This window comes from Musa acuminata, chromosome BXJ3-9 (genome assembly GCF_036884655.1).
Source record: "Musa acuminata AAA Group cultivar baxijiao chromosome BXJ3-9, Cavendish_Baxijiao_AAA, whole genome shotgun sequence".
NCBI classification, from domain to species: domain Eukaryota; kingdom Viridiplantae; phylum Streptophyta; class Magnoliopsida; order Zingiberales; family Musaceae; genus Musa; species Musa acuminata.
Window position 1 is genome coordinate 2,757,610 of NC_088357.1, and position 24,802 is coordinate 2,782,411.

Sequence of the window (24,802 nt, forward strand, 5' to 3'; positions counted from 1 at the left end):
CAGAGCGCTTTGCTGTTGTCGTCTCGCCTACCTCTCGCGTCATTCGACCTATTCCCAATCAAATTCAAGGTATCACCATGGGTAGCTAGTTTGTGGTGAGAAAAGTATTTCTTTCGGTTTGGTTTTCTGGTGCTCCAGACGTGCGCGTCGCGCCGCGTGTTTGGCACGAACTGGAGTCCTTGTCTCCAGTTTACAACCGCCGGGCCCACGATGGGTCCCACTCTATGGCCCAGGTTCGTTATCAGGAACATTTACGAATTATTATTACAATATATATATATATATATGTATGTATGTATGTAATTACTTATCGGCTTCATCGCTTCTCTTTCCTCGTGTGGGTGGTTCTCCGTACAGCCTGGCAACCTTCGCGTGGCCATGGCGGTTCCTTGCGTTGTGTAGCGCATGGGAGGGGGAGGAGAACGAAGAAGATGACGATCCAAATCGAAATGGGTAATGGATTTCTTCCTTGCCTAGCCATCTCGTTGCGCCCCGGTTGCTCTTGTGCGTGGCATTATTCCGCTCTTAATTGTTCGATCAGGAGGAGCGAGGGACCCCGAATGGGGACTGGCGAGCGTAAACCAGAGCCCACGCTTGCCGCCCGTCCGTGTGCTGGTTCTGTCGGGCTCCGGTAAGCGCATTGACCAAGAGGTGGTGTTTTCACCTTCGTCGGCGCCCGCCACGCCGGCCCTGGTGCTGTCCAACTCCGGGAAGCGGATGGACCCGTCGGGGAAGAAGAAGTACGTGAAGCAGGTGACCGGGCGGCACAACGACACGGAGCTGCATCTCGCGGCGCAGCGCGGGGACCTCGCGGCGGTGCGGATGATCCTCGGCGAGATCGACGCGCAGATGACGGGGACGGCGGTGGGAGCGGACTTCGACGCCCAGGTGGCGGAGATACGGGCCGCCGTGGTGAACGACGTCAACGAGGTGGATGAGACGGCGCTGTTCACGGCGGCCGAGAAAGGGTTTCTCGATGTGGTGGTGGAGCTGCTCAAGTACTCCGACCAGGAGAGCCTTGTGAGGAGGAACAAATCCGGATTTGATGCTCTCCATATCGCTGCCAGAGAAGGACACCAAGGTGAGGGCTTTCATTTCTCGACTTCATTAATTGTGCTGTTGTTTTCTAGCCCTAATTTTTGTAATTGTTCCCGTCCGATTGGTTGTCTATTAATCTGCCTCAAATGGTACAACTGATGTAGGAAAGGATTGATTGTAAATTCACTGGCACACACTAGTAAATTCCCTTGGACCATTCCTTAGATCTTAATGCTTCTACTTTTAAACTCCTATGAGGTGCATAAAGTTCTAGACTTCCTTGGTTCTGTTCCTTTTAGTACTAAATGTGAAACTTTGTGTGATCGAACAAATTACTGCATTAGGAGGTTTACAATGCCCTCTCAGTTGAACTTTCTTTACAGAGTTACAAAGAAGAGATATTTCCTACACTTCCTTTTGCCGTTACATGCTGAACTATTTCAACTTGTTTAAGAAAATTAGCAGAAGGCTGTGTCGAAGATTTGTGTATTTTGTTGGACAGTCTGTGATTTGTGAATACTTCTTGACTATAACAAATTGAAACGTGGCCATTGCTGACTTCGTTTCAACATTCAAAAGTGCTTACTGTTTATACTTTGTTCAGTTAATACTTTGTTTATACCTGTTGATGTAGGTCTTTCTTTGAATACATTTGTGTTGTCATTTTTCATCATGATGCATCACCATTATTGTTTTTTGATTCTTTAAAGTCCTCTAGAACTCAGACTCAGGTCACCTTCTTCTTAAATGTCTGCCTTGCCTTTATCAAGCAAAGGAAGTCCTATTATAAGCTATTGGTTACACTCTTTATTCCAGTATATTGTTTGCTTGACTTCTTTCTGAATGTTTGTCCATGGAATAATAGATCTTGCTCTATCTAATAAGTGATGTACAGCAATTGTTCAGGTGCTTATAGGACATAACCCAGCTCTTGTCAAAACTTTTGGTCAATCAAATGCAACTCCCCTTATAACTGCAGCAACAAGAGGACATACTGAAGTTGTAAATCTCTTGCTTGAACAAGATCCTAGCTTAATTGAGTTATCGAAAAACAACGGAAAAAATGCCCTGCACTTTGCTGCACGACAGGGTCATGTGGAAATTGTAAAAGCACTACTAGGAAAGGATTCACAACTTGCCAGAAGGACCGATAAGAAAGGGCAGACTGCTTTGCATATGGCAGTGAAGGGAACATGTTGTGGGGTTGTTAAAGCCCTTGTGGATGCTGATCCAGCACTTGTGATGCTTCCAGACAGAGCAGGGAACACAACATTACATGTCGCCGCAAGAAAAAAACGTGTAGAGGTATTATTACTTCATTATGTCTTTTGGTTACATTTGGCTTGAGTTGCTATTTCTTTTGTTTGAACACGGAGTGCCAGTCTCATTCTGGTGCTCTGATTTAAGTTGCTTAGATTAACTGCATTATCTATTCCACGTTGTTGCACTTATGCTTCAGCTACTCGTAAGAAGTTTCAGAACAGGCTTGAATGAGACATAGAAAGTTTACCCTCTGACTAGTTGCTTTGCCAAAAATTACATGTGCACATTCAATGACTCTAGGAAGCAGTCATTAAATGAAGGTGACCATTGAGTTTAGCTTGGGTCAGCTGGATTAGCCATCAGAAGTTATATATATAACTTCTGTTTTTGATTTAGGTTTGAGTACTTGGATTATTTGAAGTTTTGTTGGTGTGTCGATTAACTCATTGTCATCGTTGCTAATATCGATGATTAGATTCAGCTTGTTTTGTGCATATTTCAAATTCTTGTCACTTCTTGCAGATAGTTAATCTTCTACTGCTCCTCCCAGAAACTAATGTGAACACATTGACCAGAGATCATAAAACTGCTCTTGATATTGTTGACGGCCTGCCTCTTTCTGAAGAGTCTGCTGACATTAAGGACTGCTTATCTCGTTGTGGGGCATGCAGAGCCGATGAACTAAACCAGCCACGAGATGAGCTGCGGCAGACTGTAACCGAGATTAAAAATGATGTTCACATACAGCTTGAGCAGACCCGGAAAACAAACAAAAATGTCCACGGTATCGCTAAGGAGCTCAAGAAACTTCACAGTGAAGGCATTAACAATGCCACCAACTCTGTCACCGTGGTTGCTGTGCTCTTTGCTACCGTCGCTTTTGCGGCTATCTTTACGGTCCCCGGTGGAACCGATGACAATGGAGCTGCAGTAGTTGCACAAAAGGGGAGCTTCAAGGTATTTTTCATCTTTAATGCTATTGCTCTGTTCACCTCACTGGCCGTGGTGGTGGTTCAGATAACGCTGGTCAGGGGAGAAATGAAGGCGGAGAGGCGTGTCGTCGAGGTTATAAACAAGTTGATGTGGCTGGCCTCCGTCTGCACCAGCGTTTCTTTTATTGCCTCGTCCTATATTGTCGTCGGCCGGCATTTCGAATGGGCCGCAGTTCTGGTCACGCTAATAGGAGGTGTGATAATGGCCGGGGTTCTCGGGACCATGACTTTCTACGTCGTGAAGACGAAGCGGACCCGTTCGATGAGGAAGAGGGAGAAGTCCATGAGGAGTGGCTCCAACTCATGGCATCACCCCTCTGAGTTCTCTGATTCCGAGATCGATAGCATCTATGCCATCTAATCCCAGGTAACTGCGGCTAACCCTCAGCTTCTGCATCACCCTTCTACATCGGATCTCTGCCGTACCATAGACTATTTGTTGCTACCTGTGCCAAGGAATACCGATTTGTATCGCTTGCTGTATGGCTTATTTCCAGCCATGAACTTGTGACCCATTTCGGTCGATATGCTCTGCAGAAATGGATAATCCACTGCTCTTGTCAAGCTCCTCATACCTGAGATCTTTCTGTTGGTGTAGTTCTTGACTACTAACCTCATCTTCTGATGAACTTTGATCATACTTCCTGCCAGTGAGGACTTTTGATGATGATAGCATACTTAAATGTGCCTCCTCATCCCCACCGAATGGCCTGTTGAAATGCTACTCCAAATGCACTGTGAAGGCAAAGAGACCAAACCTCTCCGAGCATTGGAGGAATTGGTGGATGACAGGAACTGACCTGTTGAACTCCTACTCCATAGTAACCTTACATCCGGATGCTAAAAGAGAGAATGATCGACCTCTTACAATATCTATGCCTGCTCTTGAAGCGATCTCGCACTTCTCTGAACCGTGCTAATGGCAAACCCTAGTAGGGTTCCTTCAACTGGGATGACGCCGAGGATTGAGGCGGTGACGACCAGAACCGAGCATTCTTAACCTTGGAGATACTGTCGAGCACTCCCGAGGGCGTCACGTCTCCCACCACCGTCACCTTCTTCGTCGCCAAGTCCACGCTGAAGGATGTGACTCCTGTAAACAGACCACGGTCATGGTTTGATGAAGGATCCAAAAACAAACAGAGATAACTACTTCACCTTCCATCTTCGAGATGTGTTTCCTGACCTTCCCTTCGCAACCCTTGCAATGCAACGACACTCTCAGAACCACAACCTATGAGGATCATACAACCCACATCAAACATCTCTCTCCAGCAGACGAAGAGCTCCTAACAAACGATTAAGTACCTTCTGATCATGTGGTCTGGCCGAAGAGATCGGTGGCCTTGAGAAGGATTCTTCTTCGTCGCCTCTACTGCTCAAGAAGCTGGGGTCGTCCGACAGCAATGCGGTCGAGCTTAACAGGTAGCGAGAAGAGCTGGATGGACTGACTGGTCCATCGGTCGGCATGGGCTTGGAGGCCGTGCACTGCGACTTTGGTCTCGTGCTGCCTCTTCCGGTGTTCGGCAGGGCGATGGACTTGGCTCTGTCGATGCTCTCTCGTATGGCTACCGAAGAAGAAGACGCACACGAGAAGCTCACTCCTTTGATTCCTTTGAAGAGCAAAGCAACCATCTTGCCGGTGGGAAGAAGCGGTAGCATCAGCGGAGCGAAGAGCACGAGTTTGCCGATGCATGTCGGCAACCCTACCAACGATATGTATGTTTTGATTGATGAAAGCATCTCTTGCACATCATGTACTGACTGCATCATCTCGTCTCATGGCTGTCCCCGTTCCATTCCCAGACCTTGGTTGATGAGATACCATATGTCTCATTGCTGCAGCCTTTTTCTCTTACTGCTGCTTGCGTATTCTCTTCCGAGCTGTTCTGCGATGACGAGTCGGGCAGAGCTTATTCCAAATCCCTCGACATGTAGCTATCTTTGTTTTGCTTTTGTTCAAGGCATAGGATTCTGCGACTTGCTTCTTGCACAGCACATGTTGTGGAAGTATCAGAACATCATTGTAGATCTCAGAATAAATATAAAAAGCAATCTTGTTTGGTTGATGATGATTATAATGATAAATACTCATTATTTGCAGTGGTCTTAGAAATAGAATTATTGATGAAACCTTCCAAATCATCATTCAAGGTGTTCTATTTTGTGATGTATTTATTATACAAATACAATCTCTATATTCCATGGGATGATCGACTCAAAATGTTGAAATGTATTATTTTTGTCTCCAAAGCTCAAAGATATTATATATATATATATATATATATATATATATATGTGGAAAATTGAACGGCCAGAATCCGCTTATCGGCGACGGATCGGTCGATCCATCGGTCAGGGTTGATATTGATCCTAGAGTTTGGGAGACCTCAAGGCCGGAGGATTTGGATCCCGTCCAATCTGCAGTAAATATCTTCCGCCGCATCACCACCGTTCGTTGTGGATGGCCTCACCAAATCTCTGGTGGATATATCGTCGCGAAACTTGCGGGTTTACCGGATAGGATCCCATCTCACGAAACTGCCGCCAGCTGGTGATTTTAGTTACCAAAATACCCTCGTTTGCTCCTAACTATATTTTCCGTAGGGGAGCTGTGGGTAATCCGCCCGACTCAAAACTATCGTCTCCTCCAGGTTTCTCCGCCGAGGGATCCGAGAGGTATCGAAGCCCTTGTTATGCTCACGTTCTCTCCCTGTTTGTTTCTGATGATTTTTCTGCGTTGCGTGGGTGTCAAGATTCGATCTTGATTGGTCTCTTTGTTGATCGGAGGACTTCGGATTCAGTACTTGTGTAAGTTCACTCGAAAGAGGCTGGAGAACAAAGGATTTGGTGCCTGCGAGACTTATCCGATGCGAAGATGTCGTCTTGTTTTTCTGGTTTCATCCGCTGATGTTTCATAGTCTTTCCTTTTTCGTTGCTGATTCTGGACTGAAGATTATATACTTGTTTAATGTTCTCATATCAGATTAAATCGGTTTTGGTGACATTTTTGGTTTTGATTTGTGTGGTTGGTTGAATTAGTATCAAGATTTTGATTCACATTCAAGTTACTTTATTTCCAATTTTCTTTTGGTGAAATATTTCACTCCAAATATGCTATTGGAAGTTTACTTTAGAGTGCCTCAAACGAATGATATTTGGTGGCTTTGTGATATTCCTCTCACTTATTTCATGCCAGTTTTGGGTTCTTCGATTGGTTCTCTGTTAGTATACCACAGACTCTGACACGAATCCTTTTCTATTGTGTCTATTTCGAGACACTGTTCACCAATGCTGTCATAATCTTTGTTGGCAATACTTATAATCGATATTGAGACATATCTTTCTCATTAGTTGGGTTTATAATACTTATAATCATTTGCCTAATTAGTTTAGTACTTCCACTGTCATGACTAATTAGATCCTGAAGCTGTAAAAGCCTATTCCATAAGTTACAATGCTTTTGAGAAGTATTGTTTTATTATCTGACAGATGGAATTCATAACTAGCCTTTGCAATTTGCATTGAGTGACTCATATATGTGCGTGATGAGAGCTGATTTGTTTGGTTAGTTCTGTTGAATTTGCCATTGAAATGAAGCTAGATGTCAACTTCTTTCTTGTCTTTGTTTAGTGTGTGAAGGTTTTTAGTGTTTGCTCCATGAATGACTGTTGCATAGAGCTTTTAGTCTTATTTTCTCCTTTTACTTCTTTGGTGCAGGACTGTTGAGGATCGAACAATGGCACTACAGGAATCCAAAATAATTGCAATTTTGGTGGCTTTTCTTGGTTCTCTATCTTTCATATTTGCCATTATTGCAGAAAACAAAAAGGTATTTTTTAAATTTGATATATTATGAGGAATTGTTAAAAAGTGAAGTTTGATAATGGACTTTGATGTTTTATATGGGAAACTTTTCCTTTCTTGATAATTTTTGGATATGAGTGAACTTTCTTTTTCTAATCTGTTCTTTAATGCAAATTACTTAGACATGTAGTTGAAGTCTAAAGATTCTAAATCTATTCAACAGTAAATGCTTGCTACTGTCAGGAATCATCGTGTTTGTGTGTTACTATAATGGTGACACTTTGCTTTTGCTACTGTAAATAGATGTCTGTGTCTTGCTATCTCCCATCTATATCGTGGAGTTACTAAATTCTTATTGGTTTTTCTTGAGAAACCATAATATGATTCTACTTTTGTTCATGTCAGTATTGAGGATTTTTATGGAAGTTAAATCCTGATTATTCATTGTATGAACGGAATGGACTTTTCTTATGGTTCATTTGTCCATTTGATTTGCACTATCTCTATCCCAACACTTAGCTTTATTTATCTTTATCGCTGAGGTTATTTCATTTGCATCTTATTTCCCATCAGCTTTTCTTTTCCTGGATTAATTTTTATACTTTTAGTTCATAATTATTCATTATTAACAATTTAACATATTGTGGTGGCATGAAAATTCTCTCTCTCTCTCTCTTGCTATTTTCTGTTGGATAGAGGAAGCCATTCATTATCAGACTCTCAGTTTTTAGTAAAAAATTTGGTAGGAATCTTAGCAGTGATTATGTAAGTAGATTAAAGATAATTCTGGGAGGGATGACATATTCTGGAATTCAAGTAGTTATCTGTGTATGTGCATGTCTTTATCTTCTCAATTCTGTTCTTAGGCCTCACCAAGTCCTATTCATGTTCTCACAGCCGACACACGGGATTCCAATCCAAGGAAAGAATGTTGTTATCTGCAAGTACCCAAGTGATCCATCGGTTGCATTGGGAATTTTATCTCTACTAGCACTCCTCCTATCTGCTATCGTAGGGCATGTTGCTGTTTACTTCCCATACAAAGGGAAGTCCGTTCCAAGTCATGCTTTGTTTCGGAGTGCTGCATTGCTTGTGTTTTTTATCATTGCTGAGTAAGCTTCCTTTATCTCCTTCAATACAATTCTTATCCAACTTTTATTCGATAATTGTAAGTGATGAATCTGTTCGTAAATATTGTCTATTGCATTTTGTTCGAAGTTCAAATCTTCCACATTTTATTTCGCTTGGTGGATCTTCACTTCTTTTTTGTTCTAAATTGTCATTCCACAGTCATTTGCTTCATATCATCTTTCAAAAAAATTTTGTGCCGCACTGTACTATTAGGCTTATGAGTTAGCCTGCCGTTTATTTTGGTTATAGTGTGAAATAAAAAATGTGCTTCTTTACTCTTTGCACTATTACTTAACATGATTCCTTCACCTAACTACTACCTAAGCATAGGTGCGGCATATTGAGCATCCCGTCTCATATCTTTATGTAGTTTTCTTCTGTTTTATGTCATTGCTATGCCTTCTGAATTAGTTTATGCAGTTTTCTTCTGTTTTATGTCATTGCTATGCTTTTGAATTAGGCATGCTTGCCATGCACTCTGATGTTTAGTGACACTACTCTCAGGGCTATTTCGGCTCTAGCTCTGGCGATGATGATGTGGGTTACCATCACAGAAGGTCTTCATCATTCTCGCAACGTTCATCATGATCTCGGATATCAATGCCCTACCGCCAAGACGGGTCTCTTTGGTGGCGCTGCGTTTCTTGCCCTCGACGCATCGCTCTTTTGGTTCATCTGTCAGATCTTGACGCTCAACGCAAGAGCTGATTACTTGGATGAGGAGGATCCTAAAGTAGAGTATGGACAGGTTTATGTAACCGATATTTGAATTCACTGCTGCATCCAGCGGCAGCTTAGATATCAACAAAAAAGAAGTAGAATTAGATGAATTAGAGAGGAGAGCAATGACTTTTCATTAACTGGCATCTGACATCTTATGTAAAGACCACTCTTTTCTTTCATCTCATGACAGACATTAGTAGTTTAGTTTGCTTCTGTAAATACAGCTGATATTTATCTCCCCATGCCCCCTTTTTTGTTCTTGTTTGATGCTCGGGTTTCTTAAGTTTCTTATCTTTACAGTTTGTTTAAAGCCTGCTACAAGCTAAACCATGCTGCACTCAGTCTCTAATATGGATTTCTTTGAGATTAGAAGATTGGAATTCGACTGCTTTGTAGTTGAGGACTCTGTTGTTTATGCTTTCACTGTATCCAGAGAGCCAAAATGCCCAACTGCAACATGTCACTGCAATATATTTACATTTTGATGTAGAATATTTTGCAATGAGACAGCCAAAACAGATCAATTTTTTGAAGTTACTGCCTCCAACAATTTCTCTGTTCCAAATTTTGTCCAACAAGCTGGAAGAGGAAGTACTGAGGAGGTGAGCAGAAAAATTAAATTCCATGATAATATATCTCAAACACGTTCAATTATTTCCAATCCAGAGACAATGTTGGAGCTTAAGAGAATACATTGCATTACTAACACAGTCCAACCCAATATGAAGTCATTGCATCCAAGAGAGCAGTTGAATCCAGACACTGGACCAATCTCACATTTTTCTTATTTTAGCTTCTTGATCATAAATAAAATTCATTTCAAATCTCAAGAAAACGCATCTCCACAAATTTCGAAGTCTGCCTTATTATAATACCTGATGATTATGTAGATGATTCTTCAGGCAATCTGGTAAAAAGAAAAAAAAAAGCATATTAAAGAAAAGTACTGTTGTTGAGCAATTAAAACGTTAATGGTTTTTGACACAGCAATTGAATTTAAAGAATCATGACTGGTAAAGGACTTCACCCCAAACCGCTTCTTGGTCGCAGCCAGCAGCTCTTGAGGATCTATTCGGGTTTGCGAGTAAGCATCAATCTTGTTCAACTCCTGAAACAGCATTCCTTTGGGGTTAAGTATTTGCCAAGATAGAATATGCAGAAGTTTAATCGATTATGCCTGAAGAAACGGAATAAAAATTGAATGCCACAAGTGGTACTGTCTGAATGTATTTGCCAAAATTGATGTATGCAAGAACTTGTAGAAGAAACTGAACAAAATTGAAGATTAAAACAGGCCATGTCAGGTTTACTTACAGAGGAACAGTACACTCACAAGCTCCAATGCGAGTGAAATTGACATAATAATTAGTTAAGTCCAAATTACTTTTGAAATGTGTGCATTGGATCGTGGATGAAACTTCAAACATATCTGTTTCCCAGTGGGATACAAATTAAATAGCCACAATTTGCTCTTCTAGTGTCAACACAAACACTCTGTTATGAAATCTGATGACGCTATGAAGATTATATTTCTGGGGTGACAGGAACAAGGTTTAGAAATTAGCATTACCATAGAAAAGATAAGTGACTCGTAGATGATCCATTTGCATGCACCTGCCTCACAGCCCCAGTATAAGAAATGCTAGTAATGTTGATTAGTCCTCAAAATTCCATGTCTCATTAAACCTTTTCCATACAAACCGGGTAAAGTAAGGTTTTTTATTTATGGTAAGGATGATTTCATCAAAGATTGTTCACAACTATAACTAGAGAAACGCTTCTGGCTTGGACTAGAGTTCCAATGATGCAGTAACTGAGGAAGCATGGGAAGGTTTCAGAGAAATGATGAGCTGAACAGACAAAGTTAAATAAAACACCACAACTTGAGCTTTCACATATCCAATTATAGATCTTTGGTGAAATTATCGTTGCATGTATTGTCCTAGAAAAGCAAAAGCATAACTATAAGGACCAGAATATAGCCAGCTTTATAGTGTTATTTTTTGGGACTTCGGAATACCTCGATCCATGATGACAGATTAGGCCTGCCTTTGGTGATATCATAATTCTTCACATCCAAAAAGAAAGTCTGGAATCTATCAATGAATGGAGCATATGCAATGTCCACCTAAAATGCATAAGAATAAGTAAACTTTAAACATGATAGTAGTTAGAAGAATAATTATTGAAAATCTTACTCTATACTAAAAATAGAAAAAAAAATATTTTTTCATATCATTCTGAACATAACAAACCCGTAGACATTCTAGAAAGGAATATAAAACAAAGAAATTATCTCTGAGCAGCAAATTTGCCACGGTTCATATCTTACCTGCAGTAAGTCAACTAAACAGTAGTACTTGGAAGTGATATTTCAGGGAAAAAGCCTCTAATTCATATTGATACAAAACTCAAAGCTTGACAGAATTCTCAAATGATCGTTGTCAGACTTCACAAATGTTTGTTAAAGTGTCAAGCCTGAACCAACACAATTAAACTTCACAAATGTTTGTATAAGTGTCAAATTAAATAAGCCGGCAATGCTACTGCATGGCATAAGAAATCGACAAGGATGTCCAGCACACAAGTTTGTCTGGATGTTGAGAAAACATTTCACTTTATGAATTAAGATTAGTTTTAAATCCCTGCAAAATAATACCAAAAGCAATTCAACGACAAAGAAGTATATCCAAATTCTGACATACCAGACTAAATTTTCCAAGCAAGAAGGGTCCATCACTAAACTTCGAAAAAGCATCTTCTATTTTGTTTAAAGCAACATCTGATTCAAAAGGTTTAAGCAGATCAGCGCTATGTTAAACAATCAAATCCCTAATAATGATAACCATAGAGAGTTCTTCACTGACCAACTTCATCACTGACATTCCCCTTAGCAGGCATTGCTTTGTACATAACCATATTAAAGGAATCACTGTACAACAGCAGCTCCTCCGCAAACTGCTGCTTTGCAGGATCCTACAAATTTCCGGCAACAACTGGTAAATGTAACCTTTTTTTGGTGGAAGAGAACTCCTGATTAAGCAAGAGAAGGTTCGTTTGCATCTTACATCAGGCATCAATGCAGGCCCTTCGAAATGGGAGTCAATATATTTAACCAAGTCGAGACTCTCTCCTCTGACCTCGTTATTATGCTCCAAAGAAGGTACCTATAGAACACAAGGCAATAATCACATACTAGCATAAAAAAAACCAAAGACAAATGCCAAGAGAACAGTTTCTTGAGCGAACAAGACCTTATTTGCAGGGTAAATTTTCTCCTTGTACCATGCCGGTCGATTTTGCAGATCGATGGGCACCAATTCGATCTTTTCCTGCAATCCCTGATTTCACGTAAAAGCAGGTTAAAAGCGTTGTCATGTTCCAGAAACATCGCCAATTAGAAGAATGAACTTTCATGAAAAAGATCGCAGGTGTTGGATCCAAAACAAATAGGGTTGAAGCCATATCTATTTGCAGCAAATTACCTACTGATTAAGAGAGACGTACCTTATAGTTTCTAGCTATCCAGGTGCGTTGCGCATATGGACATATATAAGCTATATACAACCTAGAATCCAAACCCCGAAAACAAATGAGGATACGCCAATCAAAAAAAGACCTCTTTTTTTGCCTTTTCAAAAACAATTCCGCACAAAGCCAAACAAAGGAAGGAATATGGATACCTGGTGGTGCCATCAAAGATCGCAGGCGGTTCCGAAGCAGAAGTGAGACTAGGGGGAAGAGTCTCCATGCTACAAAAAGTAAAGGCAGAAGCAAACAAACAAATCACACGAGATGAGGCAAATACCATAAGTTTAGGGTTATTCCGACACGCTTAGATCGGAACCGAGGAGACCGAAGACGTCAAAACAAAGTGCTTCCTATGAAGAAGGATTACCTAAGTGTCGGTGCGGCGGCCATCGGCGATCTCCGAGACGCTTCGGACCAATCGGATGCGAGACTTGATGATAAGGCGAATTGAAACCATCTTTATAGCGCTGCATACTATTTCGAGATGGCACAATCGCGCGTACACGTGATCTGAATTTGATGCGCGTGTGAGGATATAATAACATTACTTTAAATAGTCTTAACGGCGATTCGATCCGCCAAAATCGTAATTTTCAATTAATAATGATATGGTCAATGATCATCCCACGTGTATTCGCATGTGTGACAACGTGTTAATCACATAGACACAATTATAGATTGGAAATCAATAGACAGGCAGTCAACTTTTACAGTCAAAGTAATTGGAAATCAATCCTCATGCATTCTCAAACTGAAGCAATAGAGAGAGTCTGCTGCTGCTGACTCTCATCATTTTGAACGCAAGACTCAGTCTCCTCATCAAACTCATTGCTGTAAGCATAACCTTCCTCCCTAATCAATCTAAGCAGTCCCTCTAACACTGCATATAATTCGTCTGTTCGTCCATTTGATGTATCCCGAGACACAAACACCTGCAGCCCATCACTCGTCTCAATCCAACTACAACCAGCAGTCTTTTCCAACCTGATTCCCCTCATCTTCTCCCTCACCGTTTTGGCTTCCTCCCGTCTCCCATCCTTCGAATACAAATTGGCCATGACGATATAATTCCCCGTGTTCTCGGGCTCAATCTCAAGCAGCTGCTCAAATGCAAACCGCCCAACCTCAACATCACCATAAACTGCTGCTCCATTGAGCAGTGCGCCCCATGTCTTAGAATTCGGCTCTATCGGCATCTTATCGATGAATTTGACGGCCTCCTTGAGCATCCCACCACGGCTAAGCACTCCAACCATGCAAGCATAATGCTCCACCGTTGGTGATACTCCGTAAACGGAAGACATGGCATCAAAAATGTGGCGAGCTTCATCCACTGCCCCGGCATGAGCACAAGACGAGAGCACCGCGGTGAAAGTCACTGGGTCCGGCTCGATCCCAGCGTCGAGCATTCTATCAAACAGGCTCAGTGCAGCATCCGCGTCTCCGTGAGCCGCATAGGCCGATATGATTGCGGTCCAGACGACGACACTTCTGCCCACTGACACATCGAAAACTCGTCGAGCGCCTTCAAGAAAACCAGATTTTGCGTAAGTGTCGATGAGTGCAGTTGCAACATATATGTTCTGATGACAGTCATTTCTAATGGCGTAGCCATGGACTTGTTTCCCTCCCAGCAGACTCGAATTGAATGAGAGGGTTGGAAGAAGGCTTGAAAGTGTCACTGAATTAGGACTGAAACCCGAGGCCTGCATCTCGCAGACCAAGTCCAAAACTTCATCATGGTAATTGTTCTGTGCTAGACCGGCGATCACCGCATTCCATGTACTAAGGACAGGCGCAACTGCTTGCCGGAAGACATCCATTGCTGGTCTGACGAACCCGTAGCTCATGTACCCAGTTATCATCGCACTATAACTGACTCCATCCTTGTCGCTCATTTCCTCGAACAGTCGTCGGGCAGAATCCAGGCTCCCGCACTTGGCATAGAAGCCGATGACTGAATTCCACGCCACTCTCTCCATCTGAATCCCATGTTCCACAGCAAAGCGATGAACCTCCATGCCGAAAAGTAAATCCTTGAGTTGAGAGCAAGCCTGCAACACGCTCACGACGGTGACCGCATTAGGAAGCACGCCGCCAGATCTCGCTTCCATCTCCCGGTACAGTCGCAAGCATTCCTGGTAATGACCGCTCTGCGAGTAGCCGGCTATCATCGAGTTCCAGGAGACGATGTCCCTTTGGGGCATTGTGTCGAAAACTCTTTGAGCGGACGCTATATCGTCCCCGTGAGCGTAGGCTGTAATGAGACCATTCGAGACAAAGATGTTGCAGACGAGGCCGTGGCGGACGGCGAAGGCGTGGGCGCTCCTGTAGGCGGAGGAAGAGGAAGGTGGGAGGGACGACAGGGACTTGAGGAGGGCGGAGAGGGTGAAGGCGTCGGGCGAAAGGGAGGTGGGGAAGGAGGAGAAGAGGCGGATGGCGTGGGAGGCGGGGCCGTGTAGGGCGTAGGCGAGGAGCATGGCGTTCCACGAAAAGAGGTTGCGACGGGGGATGTCGTCGAACATGCGACGGGCATCGTGGAGGCGGCCGCAGCGGGAGTACAGGGAGATGAGCTTGGCGGCGAGGAAGTTGGAAGCGACGACGGCGAAGACGACGAGGCGGGCGTGGAGTTGCTGGCCCTGGCTGAGGCAACCGCCATCGGCGCAGCGCTGGATGAGGAGACCGTAAGCGCCGATGTCCGGCAGCGCCGCCAGGCCATGGGAGGCGGCACTCCCCAAGGCCCACCGCACTTCGGCGGCCGTGGCCGCGGCCGCTATCCGTTGGAGCGGGACAGATAGCCTCATCCATCATCAAAACGGAGTCGGGACTCGGCCATTACCCGCTCGAAGCAATTGGGTAGGAGTCGGATCGAGCTCCGAGATATAATCATATAAGATCCGGATCCGGATTACACCAAGGCCAAATGTACGCTTGTCACAGATTAGGCTCTGTAATCCATGAGCTTTAATGATGGATTTGCCTAATGCCGTGCGGTGTAGCCCAAAGTAAGCAGATTAGGCTCGATTTGGGCCCGCCACAGAGACGAAAGACATAAGCGACGGTCGATGCCATGAGTGCATGTCGCCTCCGTCTCGCTTTATGTTACACAGCAGGCATGTGAGGCCTGTCACGTTACCATCGACTACGAGACAAAACATGATGTTTCTGCCATCATACACACTCGGGATGACAGCCTTTTGTTTCATTGTTAATGCAGGTTTTTATCTGGCATGATGATAATGACATTGATGGAGGAACACCTTACTTACTAATTTTAGTGAATGAGGTAAAAGGGTCGTTTAATTATAATCGATCTACTAAGCTATTACAAAGATTTGTTATCAACTGAAACACCAAGTAATTAATACATGGCATTCCTAATATTAAACTCAGTCGGTTAAACACGTTAATCTCCATTTTCTCAAAAAAAGTCTTCTGTTTTGGATGTGTTGAGAATTAATGAAAATAAAACACATGATTAGAGAGTGTAAAAAGGGGTTTATATACTAATAAGTTTGCATATAATTGGGATTATGAGCTGTAACGACATGCGATCAATGAACTGATGTTTGTGGATTAGTGTACACAGACTATATATATGTGTGCAATGGGTAGAGGGCGATACAAGTGATATAACGGCCGAGAAGGGCTCCGCCACGACGCGACCGAGGTGCACTGGAACCCATCGCGAGAAGGGCGCCGTCAGCGGCGGGCGGCGGGCGGCGGCGATGAAGGGGAAGAGCCGGCCCCCTATCCCCACCGTCGAGCTTAAGAGGTCGGTCGTCCTCGTCGCGCCGATCGCGCCACGTGATCCCCTGTTCCTCCGTGACGCCCGCTCTCTCTCTCTCTCTCTCTCTCTCTCTCTCTCTCTCTCTTTATAGAGAAATACGGTTTTGACCCTTCTTCTTCTTCTTTTGATCGCGTGTCTTCATTTAATATTTCGTCTTCCTCGTCCACGCTGCGTTGATTTGGCCAATGTAGTTGCCCGCTCATGGATATACCTTTCGTCCGCCATTTTGGATATGTGCGTGACGGAAATTACTCCTCGGATGGCATTCGGACTTAGTGGTTGCCGTCGCCCTTGTTGGTAGGATTCCGGATCCACCGGATTTCTAGGGTTTTAGCTCCGACGGCGGCCCGCAATTAGTACCGTGGGCGATCGCCTCGGATTCTTCGTCTCGACGCTGTAGCTGGTCCTTCTTTCTATATGGATGTCGAGTCCAGGTTAAAGATCGTCCTTCTTCTTTTATTCGGGGAAAAAGGGGTTGAGTTTCTGGTTTCTTGAATCTTGAATCTTGAACTTGAATCTTGAATCTTGAACCGTGAGTTGATTCCCTGTGTTCTCTTTGTGTAATGTTTGTATTGATGATGGAATTATGGATCAGGGATGCCTATGGGTTTACGGTGCGGCCTCAGCACTTGCAGAGATACCACGAGTACTCAAAAATCTACAAGGCAACGTTTCGATGTCTTCTGATCTTGCATCTTGGGCTGGTTATTATTCAGCAGGTCTCTTACTGATTACATGGATGCTGTTGATAGTGCAGGAGGAGGAGGAAGAGAGATCCAACCGATGGAAGGACTTCTTGGACCGACTTGGGGAAACTGCTGAGGTGCCATCAAGCAATTCTTTGGTAGATGATGAAGGTCTTGCAGGAGCACCAGATGTTGCAGGGGGAGAGGACATTGATCAGAATGGGGCTATCAGGTTTGATGGCTCAGAGGAAGTTGCGACAGAGAATACAGGGGAGGTGAAAACTCACAAAATAAGCATATGGAGTCACATAAGGTCATCGTTGAGTGCCATCGAGCAGATGATGAGCCATCGAGTCAAGAAAAGGAGACCATCTAGAGATGGAGAAGAAGCTGGAAATGGCCGATCCTATCATGCTTTGGATGAGGAGGAGAGCAGAGGTGTGCATAAGCCAGTGAGAGGGGCACCGGAGGAGGAATCAGAGGAAGAGTTTTACGATGTCGAGAGACCGGAGCTGGTGCAAGAGGCATCATCAAGTTCGGATTTGGCTTTGAATGATGTTCCTTGCTTCCCTTGGAAAGAAGAGTTGGAAAGCTTGGTTCGTGGGGGTGTGCCGATGGCTTTGAGAGGAGAGGTGCAGTCAGAACCATTTTGTTGAACTTATAAATGCTCTGTCATATTCAATTTGGCATTATTCTTTTTTCTTGTTCCAATTGCAGTTGTGGCAAGCTTTTGTGGGCGTGAGAGCTCGTAGAATTAAGGGGTATTATGATAATTTACTATCTCCCGAAGCTGAAAGTGGCAATGGAAAAGAACACGAGTCCTCCAACAACACAGACGACAATAACAAGATGTCAAAAGCACCTGAAAGGTGCAGTCCAGAGAAATGGAAGGGACAAATTGAGAAGGTTGTCATATGAAGGAGGTTTAATTCAAAATGCAGTTTATGTACTGTCATTGAAGCTATTGCTATCAAAGGTAAACTTGACATTGTTGTATTTGCAGGATTTGCCCCGAACATTTCCAGGGCACCCTGCATTGGATGAGGATGGAAGGAATGCTTTGAGGCGTCTACTCACGGCTTATGCTCGACATAATCCATCTGTTGGATACTGCCAGGTAGCATTGAGCTTTTTGCAATTCAATCTATTCTAGTAATCTTCTATTCGTTTTCTAGCTTCTTTCTATGTTGTTCTCATCAATGAGATTGAAGGCTTTCATTTGTATATGAGATCAGAAACCATTACTACAAGCCTTGTCCATTTGGGTTTAGCAATGAAAACTAGGATTATTTTTTATTAAGCTCGGTACATGTAGCAATACCTGGTGGTATGCCTGATATGAAATTGGGTCAGGAAAATTTCCCACTTCATGTGTTGTTCCATGGTTGGTCTGGCAAATGCCAGTCAGCATAGACCTGTTCGACTAAATTTGAATTGATGACTTGAGGTATGGTGTTATCAAATCCTTGAATATAGCTGCATGATTGAAAATAGCGAATATTGATTATTTCTATGCAAGAAAAAGAAAACATAATGATGAAAAAGAAAAAGATGACTGCTAAATTACTAGTATCATCTGGAAAATCTATTGGTTTGTAGAGAATGACCAATGGTGTATAAGTAGCTTGAAAGACAAAAGTTTCACTGCCTAAGGAGAATTTGTTCAAGCTTCACACTAGATAAACATTAGTTAACATGCTTAAGAAAACTATTACTGCAAAACTTTACAATATCAAGAATCTATCTTGAAATTAAGAATTAAACTTGTCTGATTGGGAACATGCTGTTGGTCCACATCCATATTGCGATCTTGTTACCCAGTGTTTACGATGAGGAAGGAAAGGTAGTGTGTGGAGAGACAAGGATGATAAGAAAATGGGAATGATGGGTGTTGGTATTTAATGATCTCTTGTTACTTCTGGGTCTTCTGTCTAACTTCTAGGAAATTGGGATTTGGGAACCATTACTTAGGCACGTTTGTAAGACTAGTTACATAAACGAATACATTTAAACTGATTTTTTGTAAATTGATCTTCCAATATTGCACATATAATCTATTTGGGCATAAACTACAGCGCTCAGTGTCCTCAACAAAGTTCAGTGGCAAGAAAAGATCCATGCAGTCCACAAGCGATTTCATGGATTAAACACTTCTAACATTATGAACTGAAATATGAAGCATAATTTATTTAGTTGTGCATTAAATATTGAAAATCTTATCACATTGTGGTGCATTTTTTTCTTGGGGAATATGTGCCTGCAGGCCATGAACTTCTTTGCAGGCTTGTTATTGCTGCTGATGCCCGAGGAAAATGCATTTTGGTAGGTTGAAGAAGAATTATAATTTTTTACTGAAATATAGCTGCATTAGTTTTTGCCATCTAAGTTATAATGGTATTTTTCAGGACATTAGTGGGTATTATCGATGACTACTTTGATGGATACTATTCTGAGGAAATGATTGAATCTCAGGTAATAAATCCACGTTTCGCCACCACTGATTTGTATTGTTTAGTTTCCATTCAACATGAGGTCATTAATAGAAGCAACTAGTGGTATGAAGATAAGGGATGACTAGTTTTACATGTCTGAATGTTTAGATCTTTCTTTTTCAATCAGGTGGACCAACTTGTTCTTGAGGATCTAGTCCGTGAAAAGTTCCCAAAATTGGGTCTGTATTCTATTGTGGTAGATGCATGTTATTACTTTATTCTCATATATGCCATTACAATGAGCTGATTGTCTGTTAGATAACTTATTGTTTTATATAAATGTGTTGCAGTTAATCATCTCGATTACCTGGGGGTGCAGGTTGCATGGGTTACTGGACCTTGGTTCCTTTCGATCTTTGTCAATATGCTCCCATGGGAAAGTGGTCAGTTTCCCCTCCCTGATATTTCCCTGAAGACTATTAGTGTAGTTTTGGGACTATTTAGTTTTCTTGATATTCCATTTAGTTCTATTAACTCATCAAGGATTGTGTCTTTGTATTTCTTTCTCTCTTGCCCCTTTAATTTATATTAAATTTACCCTCCTTATTGATGCACAATTTTCTATTTGTTCATGTCCAGTCTAACTTAGAAAGTACCAAGGCACTTCCTCAAATATTGCACATTAGATATGATTTTTTACTCATAAGTCTCCTTGTACCTCAACTCTGTTTTAAGATTCTTGTCTTAGATCTCTATTTTTCAAATGTATTACTTTTCAACTTGCTACCATTGTGATACATTAAAGCATATTTATAGACACTGCAAATATTTCTGAATACACTGTGTTTATTTTCCAGTTCTTCGTGTTTGGGATGTGCTTCTTTTTGGTGGAAATCGTGTTATGCTGTTCCGCACAGCACTTGCTTTGATGGAGTTATATGGTACTGGGTAAATGACTTTTGGTTTGTGGTCTTCTTGACTAATTTCATTGACATAAAGTTAACAGAGTGCCTGTGCAATGTAAGTCTAAAGATCACCATTTCCTTGATGGATTGTCGTGTAGGTCCTGCACTGGTAACAGCAAAAGATGCTGGAGATGCAGTAACTTTGTTGCAGGCTCTTGCTGGTTCTACCTTCGATAGCAGCCAACTTGTCTTGATAGCTTGCATGGGTTTTCAAACTGTAGATGAAATGAATCTGGAGCAGTTGAGGAAAAGGCACAGGCCTGAAGTTATCGCTGTCATGGAGGAAAGGTCCAGAGGACTTCGTGCTTGGAAGGACTCCCAGGGCCTAGCATCTAAATTTTACAGGTTGAAGCATGGTCCAGAATCATTACGCATGGAAACCAACTCCACAGATGGTCCAGCTGGTTTACAAGCCAATGGGGATTCGCCATTAAAGTCTGAATCAGCTGAGGGATACTTCAGTAGCTTAACAGTTGATGGCGAGTTGGATTCTGTACCTGATCTCAAAGAACAGGTAATCTTCTCATTAGTTGATCTTTTAGGTAATTTATGCCTAATGTTCCGTGAAACTGTATGCTGTAGTTAGGCAGCATTCTACTGCTTGCATTCTAGGCATTCAGTTATCACCTAGGCAGGTGCCCACAAGTCAAGGACCCAAGACATCACAAAATTTTTGAAATGACTTAGTTTTAAATGTTCCTATGAGAAGGATAATACTTTCATCCACAAAATTTGCATTGTAACATAATGGTACCTTTTAACAAGCAAAAAAAAAAAAAAAAAAAACTGCTTGATCAAATGGCCATCTGCCGAATTATGATAGTGACGTTCTACATGCTATGAAGCTTAGTGCATTCAAAATGACATCCGCCCTATCCACAACTGATTCATCGAGAAAACAATTAGTAGTATAAAAGAACATTAGCAATGTGCATTATCAATTAAGAAGGATAATAAAATTGATAGTAAAAGGATCGCTGACAATCCAGGAAAAATATCAGCTAATATTTATGAAATAGAATACCAGTTTATGGATTTTCGAGTTCTGACATTTGTTCTTAGAAAAGTCACGGAAAGCATCTCAGCAAGCACTACCATAGTGCAACAAGAAAACAATACTGTACTTGCTCAGTTGTTGTCTCCACCAGCACCAGAGCAGCAACCTGATCTAATGATCTGGTTCATTTGGATCATTTATACATCAAAAATTGGGATCCTCTTTCTTAACATATCTTGGTGATTACTTTGTTACAAAATCTTCTCATAAAAGAACTTGCAACTTGGGAGGTGACTTATTGATATTGAAATGTTGTATTACTTGCAGTTTTTCCTTTTTTATTGTAATTGCACATTTTCCTTCATGATATTAGGAACATGTGACAGATATCTTTACTATATATATTAAGGGGATTTGTAGACCTTAAAGGACATGGTGTTCCATTTTGTTTCTCAACCTTCTAAACTGAACCCAACATGAGTTAAGCTGACTGCAAAATGCCTGATAATTGGAGCAGGTCTCCATATTATTGTGATGATTAACCTTTCTTATTTTTGGTATAGGTGACATTGTTGAAGGTTGAGTTATGCAGATTGCTGGAGGAGAAAAGATCAGCTGTTCTCAGGTTTGTGTACAAATAGCACCCTGCTTTCCAATTTGTAAACAAGTCTTTCAAGGTAAAATTTGTTGCCTCGATTCTTGGAAGTTAGAAGACGAACCTCCATCTAGAGAATTTACTTTCCAGCTGCTTTTCATACTCGTCTCTTTGTAAAATTTGTTGAAGGACTTATAAAAGTATTATGTGAGGTGTCTTCTAAGAAGCACAATAGCCACCCAGCAGTGCTTGCACTAGCTACTTTAAGTATGAAGAACAGGTAAAAGAATGAAACATTACTTTTTAGTCTGTTGGATTGCAACTAACTCTCTAACATGACTAGTATGTAATTCTTTTTCGGAATTTTTGTCACATGGTTCTCAACATATATGTTGTTTATCATTCTGACTTCTTCCATCTTTTTCCTATAACCAGAGTCTGCCGATTTTTACTTCTATTTTCAACTGCATACTACAATACAACTACGGAAAAGCCGAAGCAAAATTTTCTTTATGTTCTTCGGAATTTAATATCTGTTTGCTGTTTTATTATTTTGCTAGATCTGAAGAGTTGGAGACAGCACTAATGGAGATGGTCAGACAGGACAACAGGCGCCTTCTAAGTGCCAGGGTACGTTTCGAGGATGTTCTTATAAAAGACTTGTTCCTAATATATATAGTAAAGATAATGCATCTTAGATTTTGACATTATTATCAAACAGGTAGGTTTTAGATTGACAGTTTTATACTGGCTTAAGCATCTCAAGTATTGGTGATAAGTTCAATAAGAAGTTGTGCATCTATATTACCGTCTTCATCCTTTGTGGGTTCTGTTGAGTGTTACTGTTTGTCACACATTCTAATCCAGCCAGAGAACATTCATTGTACAGGTTGAGCAGCTAGAAAAAGAGGTATCTGAATTACGACAAACTCTTGCAGATAAACAAGAAGAAGAAAATGCCATGCTCCAGGTGTAATTTTCTTCCTGTTTTATTGCTCATCTTCTATAATAGCTTCTGTCTTTAACCTTATACAGCAATAACACTATGTTATTATGTGGCTTTATATTATGATGCTTTCATAGGTTTTAATGAGGATGGAGCAGGAACAGAAAGTGACAGAAGATGCTCGCCTGTTAGCTGAGCAAAACGCTGCTGCTCAGAAATATGCAGCTTATATGCTTAAGGTTCTAACTTGTCACTGAATTTGTGGTTAAACTCGATTGATTATAAATGTTTCTTCTTTTTCCTTCTTCCATACAAATTCGTTTTTGGGATTTGGCATATCGGTAGTTGAATGGCAGTATCAATGTCCTTTTTCTCTGCAAAATTATATACTGAAGGTAGTATACATATATTCATCTCATATGAGCTTTATGGAAGAAGCTTCTTGTCAATTGATTTATTTCTTCTTCTTTTTTTGGATCATTTATTTGTTGGATCATATTTTTTGTTTTGGATCATTTTAGTTATCTTTTTTCATTGTTTTGATTAATGCTAGTCCATGTCCTCTTTTTCTTATTTTTCTTCATTTGTGTTAGATAATGAAATATTTTTATTGTGAATGGCTGATGTTTAGAGACTACAGTACTTGCTCCAATGTGAATTGGCTCATCAGTACTGTCTGGTGTCATTGAAAAAAAATTAATGAAAAAGGTATTAAATTCTGGTCCATGGTTGGAACGGTAAATATCAGTAGGCGCATGCTAGTCCAACTGATATTTGAAAATATGCCTAGATCATGATCAATTACATGTGTTATCATGAGAAAAATTTTCCAAATTAACTAACTTTTTCTGGCAGCATTTATTTCATCATTTCATGTTGGATGGAATGTTTAGTTGGATCCTTAAAATGATTTTGACTTGCAAATGAGTCTCGAATTTGTTTGCCTTTTTCTCCATTTATCATATTCTCTCCTTAGTTTTCAGTATAATATGCAGGAAAAATATGAAGAGACAATGGCTGCAATTGCACAGATGGAGAAAAGGGCTGTAATGGCTGAGACAATGCTGGAGGCGACAATACAGTATCAGTCAAATCAGGTCAAAGCTCAAGAATTGCCATCACCAAGGTATCATTTTGCAGTGATTTTTTTGTTTGGTGGTGCTTGTAATGTTTTTAATTGAAGTATCCATTTCAATTAAATGTTTGACCAAATCTTAATGTTGTCTCATAATTTGTCTACCAGGAAAACTAGACCATTTGGACTTGGCTGGCTCGACAAGAAAAAGGTAAGCGGCTGGCTTGACATTGTTTCCCGAGTATATTTGGATTTCCTGGTACAATAAATTAATTTACCCACCACAATCATAATTTATATTGATCCTAAATTTTATTTTGCTTTGCATCAGGGCAAGCCGGAAGAGACCACAGAAGGTAAAATGACGTCCGAGGTACTACCCCAGAAAACTCCCACCGATGATGTTAATGGTCTTGAGCAAGTAGATAAGTAGCAGATATGGGACTCTGCTTCAATGTCACTTTTGTCTACTTCCCAAAGTCCGGTATTTGTATTGGCTGTATTATGTTATTATAGTACAGAGAAATGGCCTTTCTGGGTATTTTACCCCTCATCTTCGGTAGCTTTTGCAACTCTTTATCATCTCCATCATAGTTCGAAAACATTAGTCCGTGATGCGTGTAGGATTGGATGTCGGGAACGAATTTACTGTCGGGAACGAATTCACTTGCGTGTCAGCAGCAGGTCTTTGAACATCATGGCATCAAACACAACTCTTCTTTCCAAGCGGAGGAAGCCCGATGTCCTGCAATCACCAGCGCTGCGGAGCTTGCGGAGGGAAAGGGTTGACACCGCCAATGGACTTGCATGGATCACCTCGGCAGTTTCCAT

General features: G+C 41.5%; 6 protein-coding genes across 9 annotated transcripts; 3 read left to right on the forward strand and 3 right to left on the reverse strand.

Annotated features, from left to right (window-relative positions):
* Positions 1-330: 330 nt before the first annotated feature.
* LOC135649815 (ankyrin repeat-containing protein ITN1-like) lies at positions 331-3,783 on the forward strand. Its single transcript, XM_065168663.1, has 4 exons — positions 331-453; positions 542-1,081; positions 1,934-2,343; positions 2,824-3,783. The coding sequence occupies exons 1-4, from the start codon at positions 432-434 to the stop codon at positions 3,652-3,654; spliced, it is 1,803 nt and encodes a 600-aa protein (XP_065024735.1). The 5' UTR covers positions 331-431; the 3' UTR covers positions 3,655-3,783.
* Positions 3,784-4,222: 439 nt separating this feature from the next.
* LOC103997259 (protein SODIUM POTASSIUM ROOT DEFECTIVE 2-like) lies at positions 4,223-5,073 on the reverse strand. The gene is made up of 3 exons (XM_009418427.2): positions 4,602-5,073; positions 4,452-4,527; positions 4,223-4,386 (listed from the first exon to the last, which is right to left on the reverse strand). Exons 1-3 carry the CDS (start codon positions 5,064-5,066, stop codon positions 4,223-4,225), a joined length of 705 nt encoding a protein of 234 aa, XP_009416702.2. The 5' UTR covers positions 5,067-5,073.
* Positions 5,074-5,793: 720 nt separating this feature from the next.
* On the forward strand, positions 5,794-9,219 carry LOC135649707 (uncharacterized). Of its 3 annotated transcripts, none has more exons than XM_065168383.1 (4): positions 5,794-5,972; positions 7,014-7,125; positions 7,998-8,212; positions 8,736-9,219. In XM_065168383.1, the coding sequence occupies exons 2-4, from the start codon at positions 7,033-7,035 to the stop codon at positions 8,998-9,000; spliced, it is 573 nt and encodes a 190-aa protein (XP_065024455.1). In that variant the 5' UTR covers positions 5,794-5,972; positions 7,014-7,032; the 3' UTR covers positions 9,001-9,219. The 3 variants fall into 3 exon arrangements, with proteins under 3 accessions (XP_065024455.1, XP_065024457.1, XP_065024456.1); XM_065168385.1 differs by lacking the exon at positions 5,794-5,972 and adding an exon at positions 6,065-6,104; XM_065168384.1 differs by lacking the exon at positions 5,794-5,972 and adding an exon at positions 6,093-6,190.
* Positions 9,220-9,557: 338 nt separating this feature from the next.
* LOC135649706 (protein IN2-1 homolog B-like) lies at positions 9,558-12,941 on the reverse strand. 2 transcript variants are annotated; one of them, XM_065168382.1, is made up of 10 exons: positions 12,853-12,941; positions 12,638-12,706; positions 12,462-12,522; positions 12,209-12,295; positions 12,023-12,121; positions 11,822-11,930; positions 11,660-11,736; positions 10,975-11,082; positions 9,982-10,062; positions 9,558-9,861 (listed from the first exon to the last, which is right to left on the reverse strand). In XM_065168382.1, exons 1-10 carry the CDS (start codon positions 12,873-12,875, stop codon positions 9,853-9,855), a joined length of 723 nt encoding a protein of 240 aa, XP_065024454.1. In that variant the 5' UTR covers positions 12,876-12,941; the 3' UTR covers positions 9,558-9,852. The 2 variants fall into 2 exon arrangements, with proteins under 2 accessions (XP_065024454.1, XP_065024452.1); XM_065168380.1 differs by lacking the exon at positions 12,853-12,941 and having other exon boundaries at positions 12,638-12,821.
* A 197-nt stretch (positions 12,942-13,138) lies between these two features.
* Positions 13,139-15,327, reverse strand: LOC103996925 (pentatricopeptide repeat-containing protein At2g37310). Its single transcript, XM_009417990.3, has one exon. The coding sequence runs from the start codon at positions 15,287-15,289 to the stop codon at positions 13,232-13,234; it is 2,058 nt and encodes a 685-aa protein (XP_009416265.2). The 5' UTR covers positions 15,290-15,327; the 3' UTR covers positions 13,139-13,231.
* Positions 15,328-16,100: 773 nt separating this feature from the next.
* LOC135648780 (uncharacterized) lies at positions 16,101-24,524 on the forward strand. The gene is made up of 18 exons (XM_065166726.1): positions 16,101-16,260; positions 16,871-16,940; positions 17,033-17,593; positions 17,679-17,867; positions 17,965-18,078; positions 19,225-19,283; positions 19,367-19,433; positions 19,581-19,632; positions 19,744-19,836; positions 20,251-20,334; positions 20,457-20,872; positions 21,919-21,980; positions 22,511-22,580; positions 22,840-22,920; positions 23,034-23,135; positions 23,892-24,022; positions 24,140-24,182; positions 24,303-24,524. The coding sequence occupies exons 1-18, from the start codon at positions 16,214-16,216 to the stop codon at positions 24,402-24,404; spliced, it is 2,343 nt and encodes a 780-aa protein (XP_065022798.1). The 5' UTR covers positions 16,101-16,213; the 3' UTR covers positions 24,405-24,524.
* The last annotated feature ends 278 nt before the right edge of the window (positions 24,525-24,802 follow it).

Coding starts and splice junctions, on each gene's coding strand:
- LOC135649815 (XM_065168663.1), top strand. CDS start 432: ATGACGATCCAAATCGAAATGG. Junction 454..541: donor GACGATCCAAATCGAAATGG/GTAATGGATTTC, acceptor TTGTTCGATCAG/GAGGAGCGAGGGACCCCGAA. Junction 1,082..1,933: donor TGCCAGAGAAGGACACCAAG/GTGAGGGCTTTC, acceptor AGTGATGTACAG/CAATTGTTCAGGTGCTTATA.
- LOC103997259 (XM_009418427.2), bottom strand. CDS start 5,066: ATGATGCAGTCAGTACATGATGTGCAAGAGATGCTTTCATCAATCAAA. Junction 4,528..4,601: donor CCAGACCACATGATCAGAAG/GTACTTAATCGT, acceptor TGATCCTCATAG/GTTGTGGTTCTGAGAGTGTC. Junction 4,387..4,451: donor ACACATCTCGAAGATGGAAG/GTGAAGTAGTTA, acceptor GTCTGTTTACAG/GAGTCACATCCTTCAGCGTG.
- LOC135649707 (XM_065168383.1), top strand. CDS start 7,033: ATGGCACTACAGGAATCCAAAATAATTGCAATTTTGGTGGCTTTTCTT. Junction 7,126..7,997: donor TTATTGCAGAAAACAAAAAG/GTATTTTTTAAA, acceptor ATGTTCTCACAG/CCGACACACGGGATTCCAAT. Junction 8,213..8,735: donor GTGTTTTTTATCATTGCTGA/GTAAGCTTCCTT, acceptor CACTACTCTCAG/GGCTATTTCGGCTCTAGCTC.
- LOC135649706 (XM_065168380.1), bottom strand. CDS start 12,765: ATGGTATTTGCCTCATCTCGTGTGATTTGTTTGTTTGCTTCTGCCTTT. Junction 11,083..11,659: donor TGCTTGGAAAATTTAGTCTG/GTATGTCAGAAT, acceptor TATGCATTTTAG/GTGGACATTGCATATGCTCC. Junction 10,063..10,974: donor ATCTGTCATCATGGATCGAG/GTATTCCGAAGT, acceptor ATGCTGTTTCAG/GAGTTGAACAAGATTGATGC.
- LOC103996925 (XM_009417990.3), bottom strand. CDS start 15,289: ATGAGGCTATCTGTCCCGCTCCAACGGATAGCGGCCGCGGCCACGGCC.
- LOC135648780 (XM_065166726.1), top strand. CDS start 16,214: ATGAAGGGGAAGAGCCGGCCCCCTATCCCCACCGTCGAGCTTAAGAG. Junction 22,921..23,033: donor AAGAAAATGCCATGCTCCAG/GTGTAATTTTCT, acceptor ATGCTTTCATAG/GTTTTAATGAGGATGGAGCA. Junction 24,183..24,302: donor GCTGGCTCGACAAGAAAAAG/GTAAGCGGCTGG, acceptor GCTTTGCATCAG/GGCAAGCCGGAAGAGACCAC.